General features: G+C 32.3%; 1 protein-coding gene across 1 annotated transcript; it reads right to left on the reverse strand.

The window, feature by feature from the left end:
- Positions 1-6,601: 6,601 nt before the first annotated feature.
- Positions 6,602-7,518, reverse strand: LOC141592518 (germin-like protein subfamily 3 member 3). Its single transcript, XM_074413224.1, has one exon. It carries the CDS (start codon positions 7,435-7,437, stop codon positions 6,811-6,813), a length of 627 nt encoding a protein of 208 aa, XP_074269325.1. The 5' UTR covers positions 7,438-7,518; the 3' UTR covers positions 6,602-6,810.
- Between the last annotated feature and the right edge of the window lie 11,686 nt (positions 7,519-19,204).

A 19,204-nucleotide genomic window follows, 5' to 3' on the forward strand; every position in this document is an offset into this window, starting at 1 on the left:
GTCTGAAACAATTACAATGATATCGCATTTATACTACTCCAAAGATTTGAAGATAATAATCATATCTTCTAATTTTAGTAGCATAATAAATCTTATTCTATAATACTAATATTAATTCGATTACGGTATATCGTTAATATACCGTAATATCTTCTATCATCCCCCTCAAACCCATGGTAATTTGTCTAAATTTCCATGGGTTTGCAAGGTAAACAAAGACCAATAAGCCCATTTTTCTTAAACCTTCGATCTTTAAGAGGAACGCCACGCTTATCGAATCGGCTTCGTTGGGCGGGAACGTCGTCGCTTTTCGAACCCACTAAATCGTTGAAATTTCATTGTCAAGAACGTCGCATCTTTTCGAACTTGATAAATGTCGGTGCGTAACTCAGCAGTCGATGCGTATAGGACTCATCATACCGAGTTTCGCGTAAATCGCCAATAATTATAACGCCCCACTTCACCAATCATCACATGATGAATGCAGTCCAAACGTCGGAGTACCATCTCATCAGATGATAAAAGCGGCCATTGAAAAACACCATCTGGGTGTAATTCAGATCAAAGCAACACCATTACGGTGTATATAAGTCAAAATGATAGATTTGCTAAAGTTGAAAGCCACCATTGGTCAATTCAATTTGTTTAGCCACGAACCAAAACTATTCAATCGTCCTTTTTTTTTAAGATGAAAGTACGAGTAAACTGAAATTAGTAGCGAAATCCCACCGGTGGGTGTTGTATATCATATGCCCACCGACAGGCGGCGAAATATCGTGTATTTAGGCCTCAAGAGTGTGAGGCTCTGATACCCATAATAGAATTGAGAAGAGGCGAATTCATAAAAAGGATTCTTATTGATAATTCGTTCGTGTTTGAAACAATTATAATGATATCGCAATTATACTACTCCAAAGATCTGACGATAATAATCATATCATCCAATTGTAGTAGCATAATAAATCTTATTCTATAATACTAATATTATTCCGATTATGGTATATTGTTAATATACCGTAATATCTTCTATTAGAATTGATGAGTCAAGCACATAATGGACGCACCAGTTATGAGGCTGGAGATCTGGGGAACAGAAAAGGTTGTTAGGAGTAGAGGGATATCAAAACAGACATGTCTGAGAGTGATAGAGCACGATATGAGATTTCTCGGTCTTGATAAGGAAATGGTGATGGATAGGGTACAATGGAGGGAAATAATACATGTTGATTTTTAGTATTTGAAGTTATTTGAAATATTTAGTGTTTTTTTTTATTTTTAAAAATTTATTTGTTCTTTTCGGATTTATTACACTTTTTTACCAACAACTTTCTTATATAATACTTGGTTCACTTTTAAAATATTCCAGCCCTTACGTTTTACTTCGATTTTTAAAATCGTTTTAATTTTTATTCTCGATTTAAATTCTAAGTTTTTATAAAAGAAATCTGGACTTCGATTTGAAAACCTATAAGTTTACCTTGACTTTTGTACTATGTTTCACTCCCCTTTTGTTTCTCAATTTTCCTTTTCTATATTTTCGCATTTTGGGGTGTGCGTTCACCCATGGACGGTTCTAAAGGATGATATATGTTAGCCGACCCCAATCATTTTGGAATTAAGACTCTGATGTTGTTGTTGGATAAAATTCAAAATATTTATAAAATAAAGGGTTTTTCTACATGGTAACCCTGTGTTTTTTTGAATTCTACCTGGTAACCCTTCGTTTTCCACCACCAACATGGTAACCCTGAACTTATCAAAAAAACCTATTTGTGACCCTCAACTTCTATTCCATTAAAATGCTCCGTTAGTTTGCATGTTTATTGGACTTGGGTTGTTTTTAAGACATCAAATGCTTAAATGACCAAGTAATTGTGGTCTTCTCAACTCAATTACATAAATAAACCCCAAATTTTCCTAACAAATAATCATATTCTAGGTGTGATAAAAGTATAATTCATAATATTTTTATTATCATTATTATTATTATCATCATTTTTTTGCTTAACAAGAATATTAAAGTATTAAGTATACCGAAACATGCACATGTCACCTTTGTTTTTTTTTTTATAAATATAATAATAATATTAATATTAACAATTATACTCCAATCTAATTATAGTCCAATCTAATTAAAGTACAAAGGTAAGATGTGTTTCGGTATATTTACTACTTTAATATTCTTTGTTAAGCACTAAAAATAATGATAATAATAATGATAATAATAAAAAGATTATGAATTATACTCTTACAATACTTATAATATGATTATTTGTTAGGAAAATTTGGGGTTTATTTATTTAATTGAGTTGAGAAGACAACAGTTACTTTGCAATTTAAGCATATTTGAAATCCAACAAACAAGGCCAACTCTAATAAACATGCAAACTAACGGAACATTTTAACGGAATAAAAGTTTAGGGTCATGGAGAACTGTTTTTAATAAGTTCAGGGTTACCATGTGGGTGGTTGAAAAACGAAGGGTTACCAGCTAGAATTTTAAAAAACACAGGGTTACTACGTAGAATAACCCTAAAATAAAATAGGCGCTCATTTTGATCTAATTGCAAAAAATCTTGTGGTGTGGGGCTGGTCAGTCCGGTTGTCTGCCCGAAACCCCTTTATTTTTGAGGTGGTTGCTATTTGGGAAGGATTGCGTTTTGCGTGTTAATCCTCGAGTAATTTTGTCATTGTCTCGAATTTATTAACCCTGTTAATGTTTTGTTGAAGGAGAAGTCCCCCTTGTGGTCCTTATATCAACATCCTTATTGAGTGTAGCGAACAATTAAAGGTTTCACCTCATTTGAAAATTGCATGTCTTTGAGAAGAGATCAGCTAAGAAGGTTGCAGATGCAATTGGTAGCGGCTTTTCTGTTAATGACATTGTACTTATAATGGCTGCAGATGCAATTGGTAGCTTCGAGTCAGCGACAAGTTGAATCATATTTTTCTTTGGAGATTTGAAATTTTGAACCCGAGTCGACCTTCATTGTAATTTGTAAGGTATTAATGTCTCAACCATTGAGTCACTAGTGTTTGTTGTTTATTGTGGAATTAATATGTGTTATATCTTAAAATAGACATTCTTCAATTCTATAAATGATGTTTTTTAGAAAAAAAAAATAACTTAAGTACTTAGAGGAAAAAAATTGATGTATGTACGACTAATAATTAGCTAATTAGAGCGGGGCCTTATTCGATCATTGTGGAAAGCGATTGCTCGCAAGTTGTTGATGCTCTTAAGGCGAGGAAGACTGGTTGAAGCACGTTCTTCTTAGTGCTAGATGACATTTTACGTATTTGTTCCTCTTTTCATTTTGTAGTTTGGTTCTTTACTAGTAAAGTAAACAATGAGGTTGTTCATGCTCTTGCGCATGTGTCACCGAGTGTAGTTGGTAAAACTGTTTGGATTGATCAGTTGTCGGCGGTAGCTCAATATTTTCTTGGTTCCTCTTAATGAATTTACCCCTATTGGGTTTCAAAAAAAAATAATTAGCTAATTCAACTTTTATTTTTTATTATTTTATACAAAAATATTATATGCATAAATGTCTTATAAAATGGAAGACAATTTAATAAAAAATTATTTTAGACCAAATGTCTTAAATTTCCCTTCAGTATAAGTCTGAAGTTTGAAAGCTAAACGAAAATAATTAGAATTATTAAGTAATTTATAAATACGTCCTGGATGGTACTTAAATTAAGTGTCATCTGGTGACGGGATCTCATTTTTCATGCAACTTTGATTAAAGAGAATCTATAAAACAATTTTTTTTTATTGGAATTAACAAGGAAATGAAATTAATCAAAACAGACATTAAATATTATATTGACATATTTAAAATTAATATTTTAATTTTAATTAAAATATCGTATCGTTGGGTTAGGGTCAGAATACGGGTCAAAAAATAATTTCAAACGTCTTTTTTAAACGATTTTTTAATTAAAAAAAATATTTTTTAAAAATGTAAAACATATTTAAAATTAATATTTTAATCATATTCAACGTTTACATTAATTATATTGACATAATTATTAAAATAAAGCTTTTTTAATAATTATTTTATTATTAAATATTATAAAAGTTATATAAAATTAACTTTTTAGTTGTTTTTGTAATTTTAAGTAATAAAAAAATATTTTTTTAACTATTTTTTCAAATATAACATATAAATATTAATATTTTAATAAAATTCTTGATTTACCTTTGACCCAACGGGTCGACCCGTTCGGGTCGGGTCTCGACCCTAAAATAACCGGCCATTTCGGGTTCGGGTCAAACGTATCGCGGGTCAAAAAACCGGGTCTGTAACCCTAAAAAACAGGTCGGGCGGTTCGGGTTTTCGGGTCGGGTCGAGTTTTGACAGGTCTAATTGTGAGGTATTAATGTCTCAACCTTTAAGTCGCTAGTGTTTGTTGTTTATTGTGGACTTAATATGTGTTATATCTTAAAAGAGACAATCCTCCAGTTCTATAAATTATGTTTTATATAAAAAAAAGGAAAAAAATTAAGTACTTAAGAAAAAATAATTGATGTACAAATAGTTCATTAATTTTTTATCTTTTATTATTTTATACAAAAAATATACTGTAATAAGCTTAAAAGTCTTATAAAATGGCAGAGACTTTATTAAAAAATAAATTTATACCACCCTTATACCAAACTAGTATAGATCTCGCGCAATGCGCGGTATATATGGAATATTTATTTTCTAGGGTGTTATTTATAATGAAAAACTAAAGTTATGAAAGGTGTATTTTTATGAAATCTAGATATTGTTTTTAAAAAAAATTAAGGATTTCAATTTTATAAATTTTCTCCAATTATTTTAATAATTTTTGTTTTTGTCATAACGTTAATAGTAAGCATATGTCAAGTTATTCTCTAAAGTTCAATTATTACATTTAATGAAAAATTTACCAACTTATAATTTATAGTTTAACATCAATTTTATTTTATTTTGATGAAAAAATCACAATTTTCAATTTAGTTATAAGATTAAAGTTTAACTAGTTGAGATCCCGTGCTAAAACACGGTACTTTTGAGGGTTGAATATATAGAGGTCGTATAAATTTAAAATGTTTACATAAATGAGTTGTACTCATAATAGAATGTTGAAATGTACTGCTTATAATGTTAGTAATATTATTAAAAAAAAAGTTTACTATTCAAAGGATTTTTAGATTAAATTATTTTTTGTGAACCTATTTTTATTATTAAAAAAATAATAGCTGACTATTATGGAATAATATAATCTAATATATAGTCACTATTTTGTTATTGAATTGATCGGAAAATTTTATAGACTTAATCTTTTAGTTTTAGTTATAATTAATAGGATTATAGGGGGGTAAGAGGATTGATTACTATAATATGTTATTATGGAACCATTTTTTTTTTTTGGATATACCCCAATAAAGTTATATAGTAGTATTATAATTTTGTTGATTAAAAGATTTGTTCGGTATATAATGCTTATTTTTTCTTTTTGTTTCTATTTTAAAATATGAAATTATAAAATATTTTTTTAAAATATGTTAGGGAGATGCTTAATCTTTTTAAAATATCAGTATGTTATCTTTTGTTTTTGTCTTGTGCTTAATCTTGTGGTTTTAATATTAAAATATCAGTATGTTATCTTTTTTATTTCGTATTTTACATTAATATATTTTTTTATTTATTTTCAGGTTTTATGGGAAGATTGACGGTGTGAATGCTTTATTAAATAGGAAGTTAATTAAAAGATTTGTTCGGTATAGGCCCATTTGTGTCAATCAATTGTGTGTTAAAGATTTTATTAAATATGGGAGGAAAAAGTTGAGCAATCTTTCGCGTCTCTATTAATTTTGTATAAATATTTTATGTACGTACACAGATTTTTTATTTCCTAATTGCCTCTTTATTAATTGCATGTCAATCAATAAAAGAATATTTTCAATAGGGGCAAAACTGAGCGGGGAAATTTTACATTAATATATTTTTTTATTTATTTTCAGTTTTTATGGGAAGATTGATGGTGTGAATGCTTTATTAAATAGGAAGTTGATTAAAAGATTTTTTCGGTATAGGCCCATTTGTGTCAATCAATTGTGTGTTAAAAGATTTTATTAAATATGGGAGGGAAAAGTTAAGCAATCTTTCGCGTCTCTATTAATTGTGTACAATTATTTTATGTACGTACAAAGATTTTTTATTTCCTAATTGCCTCTTTATTAATTGCGTGTCAATCAATAAAAGAATATTTTCAATAGGGGCCAAACTGAGCGGGAAAATTTTAGCAATCCTTATTCTTTTAGTTTAGTATAGGGATTATAAGATTATATTTTAATTAAAAGATAATAGTTTAAAAAAAGAAAGTTTCACTTGTTTCTTTATTTAGATAGAAGGATTTGAGGGAAAACTAAGAGAATTTTATTCTCTTAGTAGTAAAGGGGATGTCTTAAATTATTCTTCAGTATTACTAAGTCTGAAATTTCAAAGTTAAACGAGAATAATTAAAATTATTAAGTGATTTATAAATATGTCTTGGATGGTACTCAAATTAAGTGTTCTCTGACAGTGCCATCTCATTTTTCATGCAGAGTTTGATGAAAAAAACCTATAAAACAATTTTTTTATTGGAATTAACAACGAAATGAAATTAATCAAAACAGACATTACATAATACGAGTACTTTTTTTCTTGACTAGGAAAATCTCTCTGATTTCCGTTCAACACCATTTCCCTAGTTCATTCTCTATAAATTGAAAATAACATGAACAAAAAACACACAAATCCGATTTAACTAAATGATTAAAGGTAGAATAAACTAGTTTGTACCACCAAGAACACCCTTGAGCTTCTTCACAGTAGCATCATCCAAGAAAGTTGTCTTCTCAACCAACTCAGAAGGCAATGAGTTAGCAAAGAGAGCAAAATCAAGGATCTGAAGTCCAGGGCTTTGGCTGCTAAACCCGACAAAAGCAAGAGCAGTCGATTTACCTGAATTAATCTGGAAATGAAGAAGCCCTTGTGGGAAAACCATGATATCACCTTTGTTAAGTGTCTTGAAGTACACTCCATTAGCCGAAGATATGAATCCAGCACAGATGGTCCCTTGGATAACGATGAGGACTTCGCTACCCCCGGGGTGGGTGTGCATTGGCACGACTCCCCCAGTGGCTATGTCGAGCCTGGCCATGGAGATTCCTAGGCCGTTCAGGCCTGGGAATTGGGCATCAAATGCGGGAGTCACAGCCGCATTGATGATGTTTGAGGTATTTCCAGCTTTGCCTAGGCCGGAGTAGACAAAGTCATTAACAGTGACTTTGGATGCGGGTTTGCATGGGTAGCCGGATGGGGTGTCGGCTTGGTTTGTGTCAGCGACACAAAAGTCGGACACGCTAGCACTAGAGAGGGTAATGAGGAGGGAAAAGATGAAGATAGGGATCATCATCTTTAAAAATATTAGTTATTATTATTATTATTATTATGTTTTGATTTAATTCGAGTTGTGTGTACTATATTAACATGCATTTACGACCCTATATATAGGAAGGATTTTGTACAAGTTGTTACGTACGTAGGGCCTAAAATGGGGTTAATCTTAGACGAGACGATATATTATGGGCTGTACGTGAAAATGTAGTGCATGTGATCAATTGGCCCTATTCATCGAGTAAGACAAACGATATCTTTTTGTCTGAGTGTCAACGCAAAGATCCCTTCATAAAAAGCAGATATTATATCAATACAGTCATTTGCTGATAACTAATACCAGAATATGCTAATAATTGATTGATTAATGCATGACAGTTCTGGTTAAACAGCTCAATCAGGTTTCATCGTCATAAATTTTTCCAAGTATACTGTATGGTTTAGTCCTGATTCGAGCTAGATATGATTGCTAGGACGGTAAAGCTCTCCCTCATGAGTTTTAACATTGCTATATTCCTCGGGTCAGGGCCGTCTATGGGCTCATGCGGGCTGTGCGGTTGCACATGGTGTTAAGATTATAGAGGGGAGACGATAATAAGGGAGAATGTATTATTGATTGATGATCTTTTACATCGATATGGTGAGGTATTTATAATACCTCCCAACTTAATGGAAAACCCTAACCCTAATGACAAACCCTAATGGTAGTTGGGCCTAGTATAGGCCCAATCTCCTAATACCCTCCCGCAATCGTAAAGGCAGTACATAGTACGAATTTTACGATTGGAGAAATACAAAGAAAAAGGTACAGAACAAAACAGAAATCTTCAATCTTCATCTTCTTCAATCTTCATTAACTCTCTTCATCTCCACAAGGTTGGTTGGTAAGATAAACGAGTATAAGACTCGCTAGAAAATTTCTTCGAACAAGAACGTTAATTTTTTCGGACTTGTCGAAAGTATGAGTTAATTTGCAGGAACCCTAATCGAACCTGACAAATATCAATAAAACGGAAAATTATCCGTCAATTTCAATATTAGGAGAACGCTAAGTTTTTCGGACTCCAAATTGATTTAGACACCACCTTAAACGGAATTGAAAAGAGTAACCAAGTTTCAAAGATAAACCAAGGAGATTTTTTTTTTTTTTTTTTTTTTTATGAGGGTGATAGGGTATTTCATTGAAAGGCTCTCTCGGGTTGTATGTAGGTTAAAATAAATATGGGTATCTATCTAACAATGCTACCGCCACTTTGGGTAACTTGAGAAATATATTCAAGTGTAATTGAATCTTTCAAATTGCAAAGATTGTCTAGTGCTCTCTTTATTAGAGCACTAACATCATCTTTTATCATTGCACATGTCAAAGCAAACATTGTTATCAAGATTTACCCAAAGAATCACGGCTGCAAGGTTGGATCCACTCTTTTTTTTTTTTTTTTTTAAATGAAAAATACGGCTAAATTGAAATCGAACGTGAATCCCACCGGTGGGCGTTGTTATCAATATGGTAAGATTATAGAGGGGAGACGATAATAAGGGAGAATGTATTATTGATTGATGATCTTTTACATCGATATGGTGAGGTATTTATAATACCTCCCAACTTAATGGAAAACCCTAACCCTAATGACAAACCCTAATGGTAGTTGGGCCTAGTATAGGCCCAATCTCCTAATACATGGCCTCAAATTTTTTGGGCAGAAATCAATGTAAAAGTAAGAATAAATAAATGTAGTACACAAAATTTTTAATGAAAGATAGTGTCTTGGTGGATAGTAATTAGGTTTTTAAACACTAAATCTCATGTTCAAGACTTGGTAGCCACATTTATATACTAGGGCTCCATATCTAGAGAATCCCGAGATGGCCCTGCTAGGTTTTTAACTCAAGACCTCTAGGTAAATTTGAACAACCCCTTATCAGTTGATTTAAGTGCTCATGGGTCAATCGTTTGCAAAAACAGACAAATTGGAGTCAGCTTCAAGGATCTAACATGGTTACTTGTAGTGTGTATGAGTTGAAAATATATAGGCTAATTATTTTGGAAATTTTCATGTTTTTAGAGTGAGGTTTCCATAACCAAACTCTTACAAAGTAGATTTTTTCAGTCTTTTTTTCTGAAAGGAAACCAAGGTTCAAATACATCAAGGGGAGGGTCCGGGGAAGCAGGGTGATAGCCGATACAAAGTAACTTAGAACCGCATGCATATAGACATATAGTACGTATGCAAGTTTCTGTTTATTGCCGAAAGCTCAAAGACTTTACGACTCATATCAGCGGGTAAAAGGTTGATTATCTCATGTAGATACAACTAATTATACCTAGCTAGTTCCGGTTCTTTAGGAATCGTGGTCGGAACTCAGGTCGAGAGTATTTAGTTCAATGGTGTGCATAGAGCATGAGCATACATGCATGGAAGCTAAGGGGTTATTAACCATAGTTAACCTTCTCTTTCTCGTTAAGTATTGTCATTAGCTATAATTAAAAACGGCTGATCGAGATCCTGAATAAGCTAAGGAGCTAGGCGACAGTGAATTGAGTCTTAAGAGAAAAGGTAAGATAGTGATGAAGATAGTGGTCCAATAAAATCACATGGTATTCCTATAAAGTAGAAGAAGCCATTCTTGCCAGCTCTAAATTAAACAAAGTCTTTTCAAGTCTTCTTAAACTTCCAAAACATAACCATTCTTTCTGATTTCTCAAATGAGTGGATCTTGTGAATTACCCATTTTATAGGTTCTTACCCAAACTTATATCTACAGATGATACGTTATTTCCCTTTATCTCTTGATTCGATCGAACCACAATAACAAATACACCACCCTCGAAATTTTTAGCCTATTGTAGGGTAAGGTCGGAAATTTGCAATCTTTTCGTTATGTTGTTAGTCTTCCGGCCTTAAGACGGAAGACTAACTGCAAATATCGGTCAAAATATCGTCTCGCTTAGGCATTTAAGACAAATCTTTTGTTTTTTCATATGCATTCTGCTTTTGTCTTATTCATATTATCTGACCCGTTTTAAGGTCTGTAACGTTATATATAGTTATACAGTAGACTTAGAAAGAATTTTTTGTTGCTAAATGATTATGCATTGGAATAGCTATAACGACACCACTTTTCAAAATCCCCCGTCTATGATAGATTAAAAGGCATGAAGTGTTTGTTTCCCCATACTTATTTATTGGACGATAAGGCTAAACTAAAATGTGTATGATAGCGATACGAGGCCGAGCCGAATTGTCAGATTATGGTTTGAGATCCCTAATTTATAAGAAAATTATTTTTCTTTGGTTTCTAATAAAATCGTTTTCGATTATAGATATCATTTGTAAGTGTCGTATGACATTCTATTAATGAATTATTTATTTATTTCAAAAAACAAATGTGTGAAAAGTTAAGGGAAAAAAAAAAAATACGGAGTGCTCCGTAATATATTAGGTCGGAAAAAAAAAAGGTAAATATTAGGTTGTGTTTGACTAGAAACACTTATTATTATTATCAAGATAAATATAATAACTATAGTTTATTATGATCTACATGAGCAGAAATTATGAAAGTGTTGATGAATTGTGTTATTCAATTACTATGGTGGATCGGTGATGTCCATTTTCTTTTTCTTTTTTTCTTTTTTTTTTTCTGAAGAAATTGCAGAGGGTTTACTAATCATTATGTAAATCAGCCTCAATCAAAGTAGTAATGTGTCAAGGCAAAACACCGAGCCAAAAACGATGATCTGACTCTCCGGGAATAAAATGCGCTAAACTATAAACTAATTAAGATTTTAAAGTGTTATAGACTTATATACTAGTCACTAAAAAGGTAATATGGACAGTTTAAAGATGGATGATGATGAATAATGAGATGACGTTAGGCATGCATCATGCATTCCTTCCAAGTGAAGGAGGTGAGGATAAGATTATAGCTAATTAGAGCCAATGGTTGGAAATATGCAATGAGAGTCCATCGTTTGTAGTTTGTGTAGATAGATAGGACGATGAAATGTCGTTAGTCTAGTCACATGATTTTGTATTTTTGTTGTATACGATTGTTCATTACTTGAAAGGAGCACAAAGACGGTCGTAGATGAGACAATAATATGTACTCCACCTCGTAGGAGCTTCGCACGGCCATATGACTCGAAAATACTCCCACTAGGGCTGAGTAAAATTATACGATACAGTTTTATTATACATATCTAATGTGCTATACGAATTTAATTATACGGATTTTCGGATATCCGATACGAATTTTTGGATATTCGATACGGTTCTTTAAAACTCATATCGGATAAGGATCGGCAAAATATGAAACCGGATATACGTATCCAATACGGTTGCTTTTTTGTAGAATAAAATATTAAAATATATACAGAAATCACAAAATATCCAATATGTTGGTGATTAAACCTTATTAGTATTAAACTTTATAAGTTATTTTCTCTTATAACTTTTTAACACTTTTAAGTTACTAAAAAAACAAACAATCACACATATGAAAGAAAAAAATATATTAAATTACATAAGTAAGTCTGAAAACCGGATATACGGTTTCTGGATATACGAAAAAACCGGATATACGATTTCTGTACATACACAAAAAACCGTATCTGGTAAGGATACTAAAAAAGGAGATTTAAAAACCGGATATCCGATACGGATTCCAAAACCGTATCGGATATCTAGTTTTGCTCACCCCTAACTCCCACCATTTCAATTGATTCTATATATATTTTATACCATTTCGTTTGATTCTATATATTCAATTAGAATCAAACTAGTATAAGCCCCGTGCAATGCATGCACGGTGTTTATAGAATTTTATCTTTTAGTATTACTATATTTATAGTGTAAATTGACAATTCATTATTTTTTAACGTTTTTCATCATTATATTTTGATTTGAGAGATAAAAAAATTAAGTAATATTCATAACATGAAATGTGTATTTTAATGAAAAAAATCTTTACACAGATTTAATGATATTGTTTTATAATTTTTTTAATAACATATCTTTTAGCTATAACTTATCTTACCAAGAACGAAATTTTTATCATCAAAAAACCTAGAAGCAAATCTTAAATAGGGAACTATATTGAAATAGGAAATAAAATAAGAGATTATATCAAAATAGGGGAAATACTAGGTTTGATGCCCGGCTACGCCCGGACTACCTTTATTTACCATTTAAATTTTATTTTATATGAAATATGATTCACTAAATTTGTTAACACATACATTTACAATTTATATCTTGAAATTATGATGAGATGTAAAATTAATCAACAAATTATGAGACACAATTACCACTTCCGCTGTTAATATTATTACTTTCACTACATCCCCTGTTAATACTATTACGTTCAAGATTTTTTTTCTGATTCGGTTGTTTCTTTAACTACCTACTATTTTTACGGTTAATCCGTTAGTTTTGTCAAACTCATATATTTAAATAAATTAATAATCGAATTGTTAATTAATTTTTCATACTCTCTCCGTTGTTTCTATTGTTACTTGCATATGCTGTGACTACTATTACTTTCACTACTCCCGCCCTCATTATTTTTTCTTTCACAACTCCCGCATTTATTACTGTTAATTTCACTACTCCCGTTGCTAATAGTATGACTTTCACTACTGTTTCTACTATTATTGCTTTTACTACTTACATGGGTGGTTACTATCATATTAGTTGATGATTATATAGTTGTATTAAAGTTATATACATTAAGAAATCTGAAATATTAGATTAGAATATTATTTAAGAGCAATTATTATTTACTAATTAAATTACAAATCTAATGAATTACTGGAATATTATATTTTTTGGAAATCTAAAATGATTTATTTACCTTTTAATAATATCCAAAATATAACGACTTATATTATATTTGTGTATGTTAAATAATTAACATATTTATACTAATTAATACCATAAGTAGAGCCTGTTTATTTAAGGAAACTCGCCATATTCTGTTGTTCTTTAAATTTATACTTCAACCCAAAACTATATAATATTTACATTGAATTCCCTTGTTCAGGTCCATCACACGGCGCTAGTGATTAAAAACTATATAGTATAATTAATTTGTATAGATTTATTTAATTACATTAAAGTCCCTTGGTTTCTGGAATTAATATATAGTATTGATTAATTGATTGATTGATTGATTTTAGACAGAAAAACTTTGAGTTTTTCCTATTCATTTAGTATATAGGGGATGGAATGAAGGGAGTATATATAAAACTCAAGTGCTCAACTCACTTTGGCTCATACGTTTTACGTACACAAACTATTCAGTAAGATAAAGAAAAATTGTTCACCATATAGATGGCAAATCCGTCACTTGATGAAATTTAGGAATAGCGAAAAATTCATAAAATTCATTTAAAACATTTTAGAAAAGTGCCTTCTTTATAAGAGTTGATGAGCTTATATCTTATAAGATTCACAAATTCTTATATAAGACGGGTATATCCGTATTAAATTTTAAAACTGGTCAAGAAGTTATAACAAAACAAAAGCATTACATAATGCATAACGAAAAGCAACAAATTTGTCTTAAATGCACACGTGAGATGATACTTAATCCGTATTAATATGGAAGTTGATACACATACACGAGGTGTATGGAAATTTCCATACACAGCCAATTAGAACGTGACACGTGGCAATTGTGACTTAACCTTAGGTGGTTAGTTTAGGGTTAGGTTAATAATTTTACATGTGTGGTCTAAATTCAATTTCATGTGGGGTAGGGTATTTTGTGTGGTCCAAATTCATTTCCTTAATTTTGGTGTTCGAAAGAAAGGGAAACCAACAATCAGGCTAGGAGGAAGTATATACTTTTAGTTTATATTCAATGTAATGTATTTGTTGAGTTAGTTAATGTACTTGAAAAAATTGAACAAAATATTTTATTTACTTATGGTAATTATTATTTTTACCTATAGTTACATTTAATGTATCTCCAAAATATTTTTACTTATGATAATAACGCCTTTTTTTAACGATTTTTTTAATAAAAATAATTTTTTTTTAAATGTAAAAATATTTTAAAGTAATATTTTAATCATATTCAATGTTCACATTAATTATATTGACATAATTATTAAAATAAAGTTTTTTTAATAATTATTTTGTTATCAAATATTATAAAAGTTATATAAATTTGACTTTTTAGTTGTGTTTTTTTTAAAGTAATAAAAAAAGTAATTTTTTACCTATTTTTTCAAATATAATATATAAATATTAATATTTTAAAAAAATTACTGATTTATCTTCGACCCAACAGGTCGATCCATTCGGGTAGGGTCTCGACCCTAAAATAACGGGTCATTTCGAGTTCGGGTCAAATGGGTCGTCGGGTCGAAAGTTTCGGGTCCTTACCCTGGAAAAACGGGTCGGATCGGGTCGAGCCGGAATTTGACAGGTCTAATTAAATGTATAATATAGGTCCATATAATACTTATTTTAGTCTAATATTTCATACGGAGTATTAGATTAATATTATTTTAGTATAATATTTCGTATTTATTTAAATATACTCTAATACATTTAGATAATAAACTAATATAAAATTTAATATGATAAAATTAAGCAAGAAAAAGATTTAACAAATATTTGATAAATTTATTTAAATATATAAGCCTGATAAAATTGTGTAACTAGCAAATAACTCAATAAATAGTGAAAATAATTGTAGCAATAGTTGATGTAGTAAATATGATAGTAATCGCACATTTGACTGATTTGAGTGGTAAGAGTAACGATAATAAAAGTCAGAATAGTGAAAGTCATAGTAGCAAGAATTAGAATACTGAAATTAACAGTATTAAATGTGGGAGTAGTAAAAAAAATGATGGCGGGAGTAGTGAAACTAACAGTAGTGAAACAAATGTTATAAAAGTTACAGTAGAAACAACTGAGAAAGTATGAAAAACTAGCTAACAATTCGGTTTAAGAAAATATTTTATTTATTTAAATACTCCGTGTATAAGCTTGATAAAATTAAGGATAAATGGCAAATTACTACCTAATATAGTCAGAAATTTGTATTTTACTACCATATATACTTAATTATTCGAGTTACTACCCACAAAGTTGCAATAACACAAATCCTATTACCTGCTTGCCGGAAATTGGTACTAATTCTCAAAAAATGGCCTGAGTGAGCCATACATCCCCATCTTTTATTTCAAAACATAATTTATACCCAATCTACCCTTTCTAATGCAACTCCTCTTCTCTTATTATCTATCAATCCCTTTCTTTCTCATTCATCTCCTTCATTTCATCTTCCATTGGTAATTTGAGCTTTATCTCTCTTTCAGATTCTCTCCTCTCAATCTCGCTTATTCTCTTTTTTCTATCCTTCCACTTTCATAAAATCAAATTAAGAATTAAAGACGCAATTTTCAAGAATTAAAAACGAAATAAATAATTAATCTACAACATTTTCGAGAATTAAAGACGAAATAAAGGTGATTAATCCACAACATCAAAGTATGAAAAAAAACCCCAGTTTTCCAATTGAAATTATGCAACACGCAAAACCCCCCAAATTTTACAAATAAGCATATTCACTATGAAATTATGGTATCAAATTAAGAAATACAAAAACTAAACAACGTAAAAAATAAAGAAATGGAAGATGAATTAAAGACGAAAGATGGGTCAGCAATGGTGCAAGCTAGAGGAATTTGATGAAGAAGGTAAAAAGATAGTAAATCTGGGTAATTTAGGTTAAAATGATGAGAGTGAGAGTTAGAATGAGTTAATGTCAGGGTAGTATTAACTAAGGGCATAATAGTCATTAGACATTAAGAGTAGTATGCTCAGGTGACTAAAATGTTACATAGTCCCATTTTCCGTCAATTTAATAGTAGGATGAAGTTAGTTGTAGGGTTGTAGGTAGTAAGTTGCATAATTAGTTATATTAGGTAGTAATTTAAAAAAAATTGACTTTAATAAGTGAATGTGTCTCATAATTTGTTGATAAATTTGGCATCTCATCGTAATTTCAAGATATAGCATAGAACAATATATTATAAATCGTAAATGTATGTGTTTAAAAAATCTAACGCAATTATATTTTATACACAATAAAATTTAAATGGTAAATAGAGGTAGCCCGGACGAGGTCGGGCAGCAAACCTAGTTAAATGTAAACTATATGTACAGATAATAATTACTATAAGTAAATATAATATTTTGTTCAATTTTTTTGTAGTACATTTAACTAACTAAGCAAATACATTACATTGAATTTTTAAACTAAAAGTATATTCTCCATTTTGTTCCCCTTATTCTCCATTTTGTTCCCCTTTGTTGTGGGTACAAGGTTTTAGGAGGGGAATAAAGTATGAATTGTGAGTTGGGTGGGGTTTGGTGATAGGAGAGATGAATGAATAAATAAGAATTAAATAAGGAATTGTGAGTTGAGTGGGGTTTGATGATAGGAGAGAGAAATGAATAAATAGGAATTAAATAAGGAATTGTGAGTTGGGTGGGGTTTGGTGATAGGAGGGAGAAATGAATAAAATAAGAGTAAAAGTTTCCAAAAAAAGAAAAGGGAAAGAAAATCTGAATAATCCGTTTAAGGAAATAGAGAAGAAAATGGTGAATAGGAGGGAGTATTTAATAGTTATTATAGGTAAATATTATTTTAACTCGGATTTTACACATACATATAACAAAAGATTTACAAATTTAACAAATAGATGGATGCGTCACAATGGTAATAGCAAGTGGACTTGGATCAGGAGGTCATGGGTTCGAGTCTCTTCAATAACATTTTCAAGTTTTGACTTGATAATTTAATTAGAGTAACTTAACAAGTTAACCACACATCTAAAATTACTAACCTAACCCTACACTAACCAATAGATATTAACCCTAGGTTGCCACGTGTCGCGATGTCATTGGTTGTGTATGAGTATTAAAACAGATACACTCATAAGGGTAAAAGAAAGTCCATTTTATAAGTCTATATAAGGTTTCATTGCAAACTAAATGACAAGGAGTAAAGTAACTCTTTTATGATGTCCTAATCTACTCTTTCACCTTGGTCTGCCTTAGTAAACGTACACGTACATGTATCGTAACATAAGTAGCAAATTGCAGGTTCTTAACCCTTGCATAGTGTCACGGTCCGCTACTTTTGCCGGACCGTGGCGCGCACCCTTGCCCCTTCTCAAGGCAAGATGCAAGCGACAAGGATCTTCGTACTAGTGAGGGATCGCCCACTAGCACGATTCTCGGGTCTCGGGTCGGTGTGTGTCGGGAATCCTAGTCACGATTATCAAGTCCGGCACACGAAAGCAATAAAAGTAAGCAATACGATTATTGAAAGCATGCAACAAGCAACAACAAGCTTTTGGATGAGAAGCGGTTTTTCATTGACTAGCACCTCTCAAAGAGGGAAATTTGATTATTTGGTCCTGGTAGCAGGATACATTGAATTTACAAGTTTAGTTCAGAATAGCGATATACCTATTTATGGAAACCTATTCTAAAACTACTAAGAAAATACTTACTACAAATGTACAAGGAAAATGAAATTACATAAGCATAAAATAAATCTAAGGCTCAAGTGTGCGGATCGTCACACTCTCCCCCACCTAATCTGTTGCCGCCCTCGGCAACACAAAAATCTCGAACGGCGCTTCAGTGAGACATCCTCGGTGAGCTGTGGCCGTCCATGCTGTATTGTGTTTTGGCTTTCTCTTGAGTCCGGCTTGTAGATACTTCTCGGTCCACACCATGATCGGATTCATCGTCCCTTCAAGAATAGAGTGCATTTCCTTGACGGTAAGACTCCCGAACATCATGTCCTCCAAGTTTATCACTCGCCTCTGATCATTCTGGAAAGTCCAAGTACTCGTTGCTCGAGCGGAAATTTTACGAGATCGTTCAAGGTGCTCGCTCCATCGCACCTTCACCTTGTCCATCACCACTTCAGTACCTGCATTCAAGGGTAAGTGAGTTCTCCAGGACGCCGAATCAGCATTTCGGCGCGGCCCCCTGATGGTACGAGGCCTTCTCTCTTGGGTCGACTGACCCGCAAACCAGGACGTCGATTCAGCACATCGACGCGGCCCCCTGATGGTACGAGGCCTTATCTCTTGGGTCGACCGACCCGCAAACCAGACGTCGATTCAAAGACATCGACGCGGCCCCCTGATGGTATGAGGCCTACTTCTTTGGGCATCTCGGCCCTCATTGTCTACTCCTCGGTGAGGGGGTAGACTCTTCTTTCGTCTCCCCAGCCACTTAGCATCGTAGTTAGCCCGGGTCTTGTTCGCCCTCGGCTCCACCGAACCTTTAAGCATTCTCCAAGGTCGCATCCCTTGTTTCGCGTCGGTATCACCCTCATAGCCGAGATTCGATCTTGCCCCTTGTCTTCGTCGCCGTCTCACCGTCTTCACTACGATAGACCCCATTAGTAGCATCGATCCGTCACTCGGTTTCAATACCACCAATGCTTTCTACGAAAGAACGCATCCCGAGTACTAACTTGAAGTCATCCAAATGAACCGTGGTGAAGTCGAGCTCCCCCGCCCACTCACCCACTTGGACCGCGACCTTCTTAGCCACTCCTTGGACGCGTCTCATTTTCCCATTGACCGCTTTAGGCGGTTAGCATCCCGCAGAACTAGCCCCAACCGATCCGCTTCCTCTTTCGTAACAAAGTTATGGGAGGCGCCCGAGTCGATCAAGGCTCGTGCTTGCTTCCCATTCACCATCAAGTCCACGTACATGAGCCCGTTGGATTTCTTGGCG

Source organism: Silene latifolia, chromosome 7 (assembly GCF_048544455.1).
Source record: "Silene latifolia isolate original U9 population chromosome 7, ASM4854445v1, whole genome shotgun sequence".
NCBI classification, from domain to species: domain Eukaryota; kingdom Viridiplantae; phylum Streptophyta; class Magnoliopsida; order Caryophyllales; family Caryophyllaceae; genus Silene; species Silene latifolia.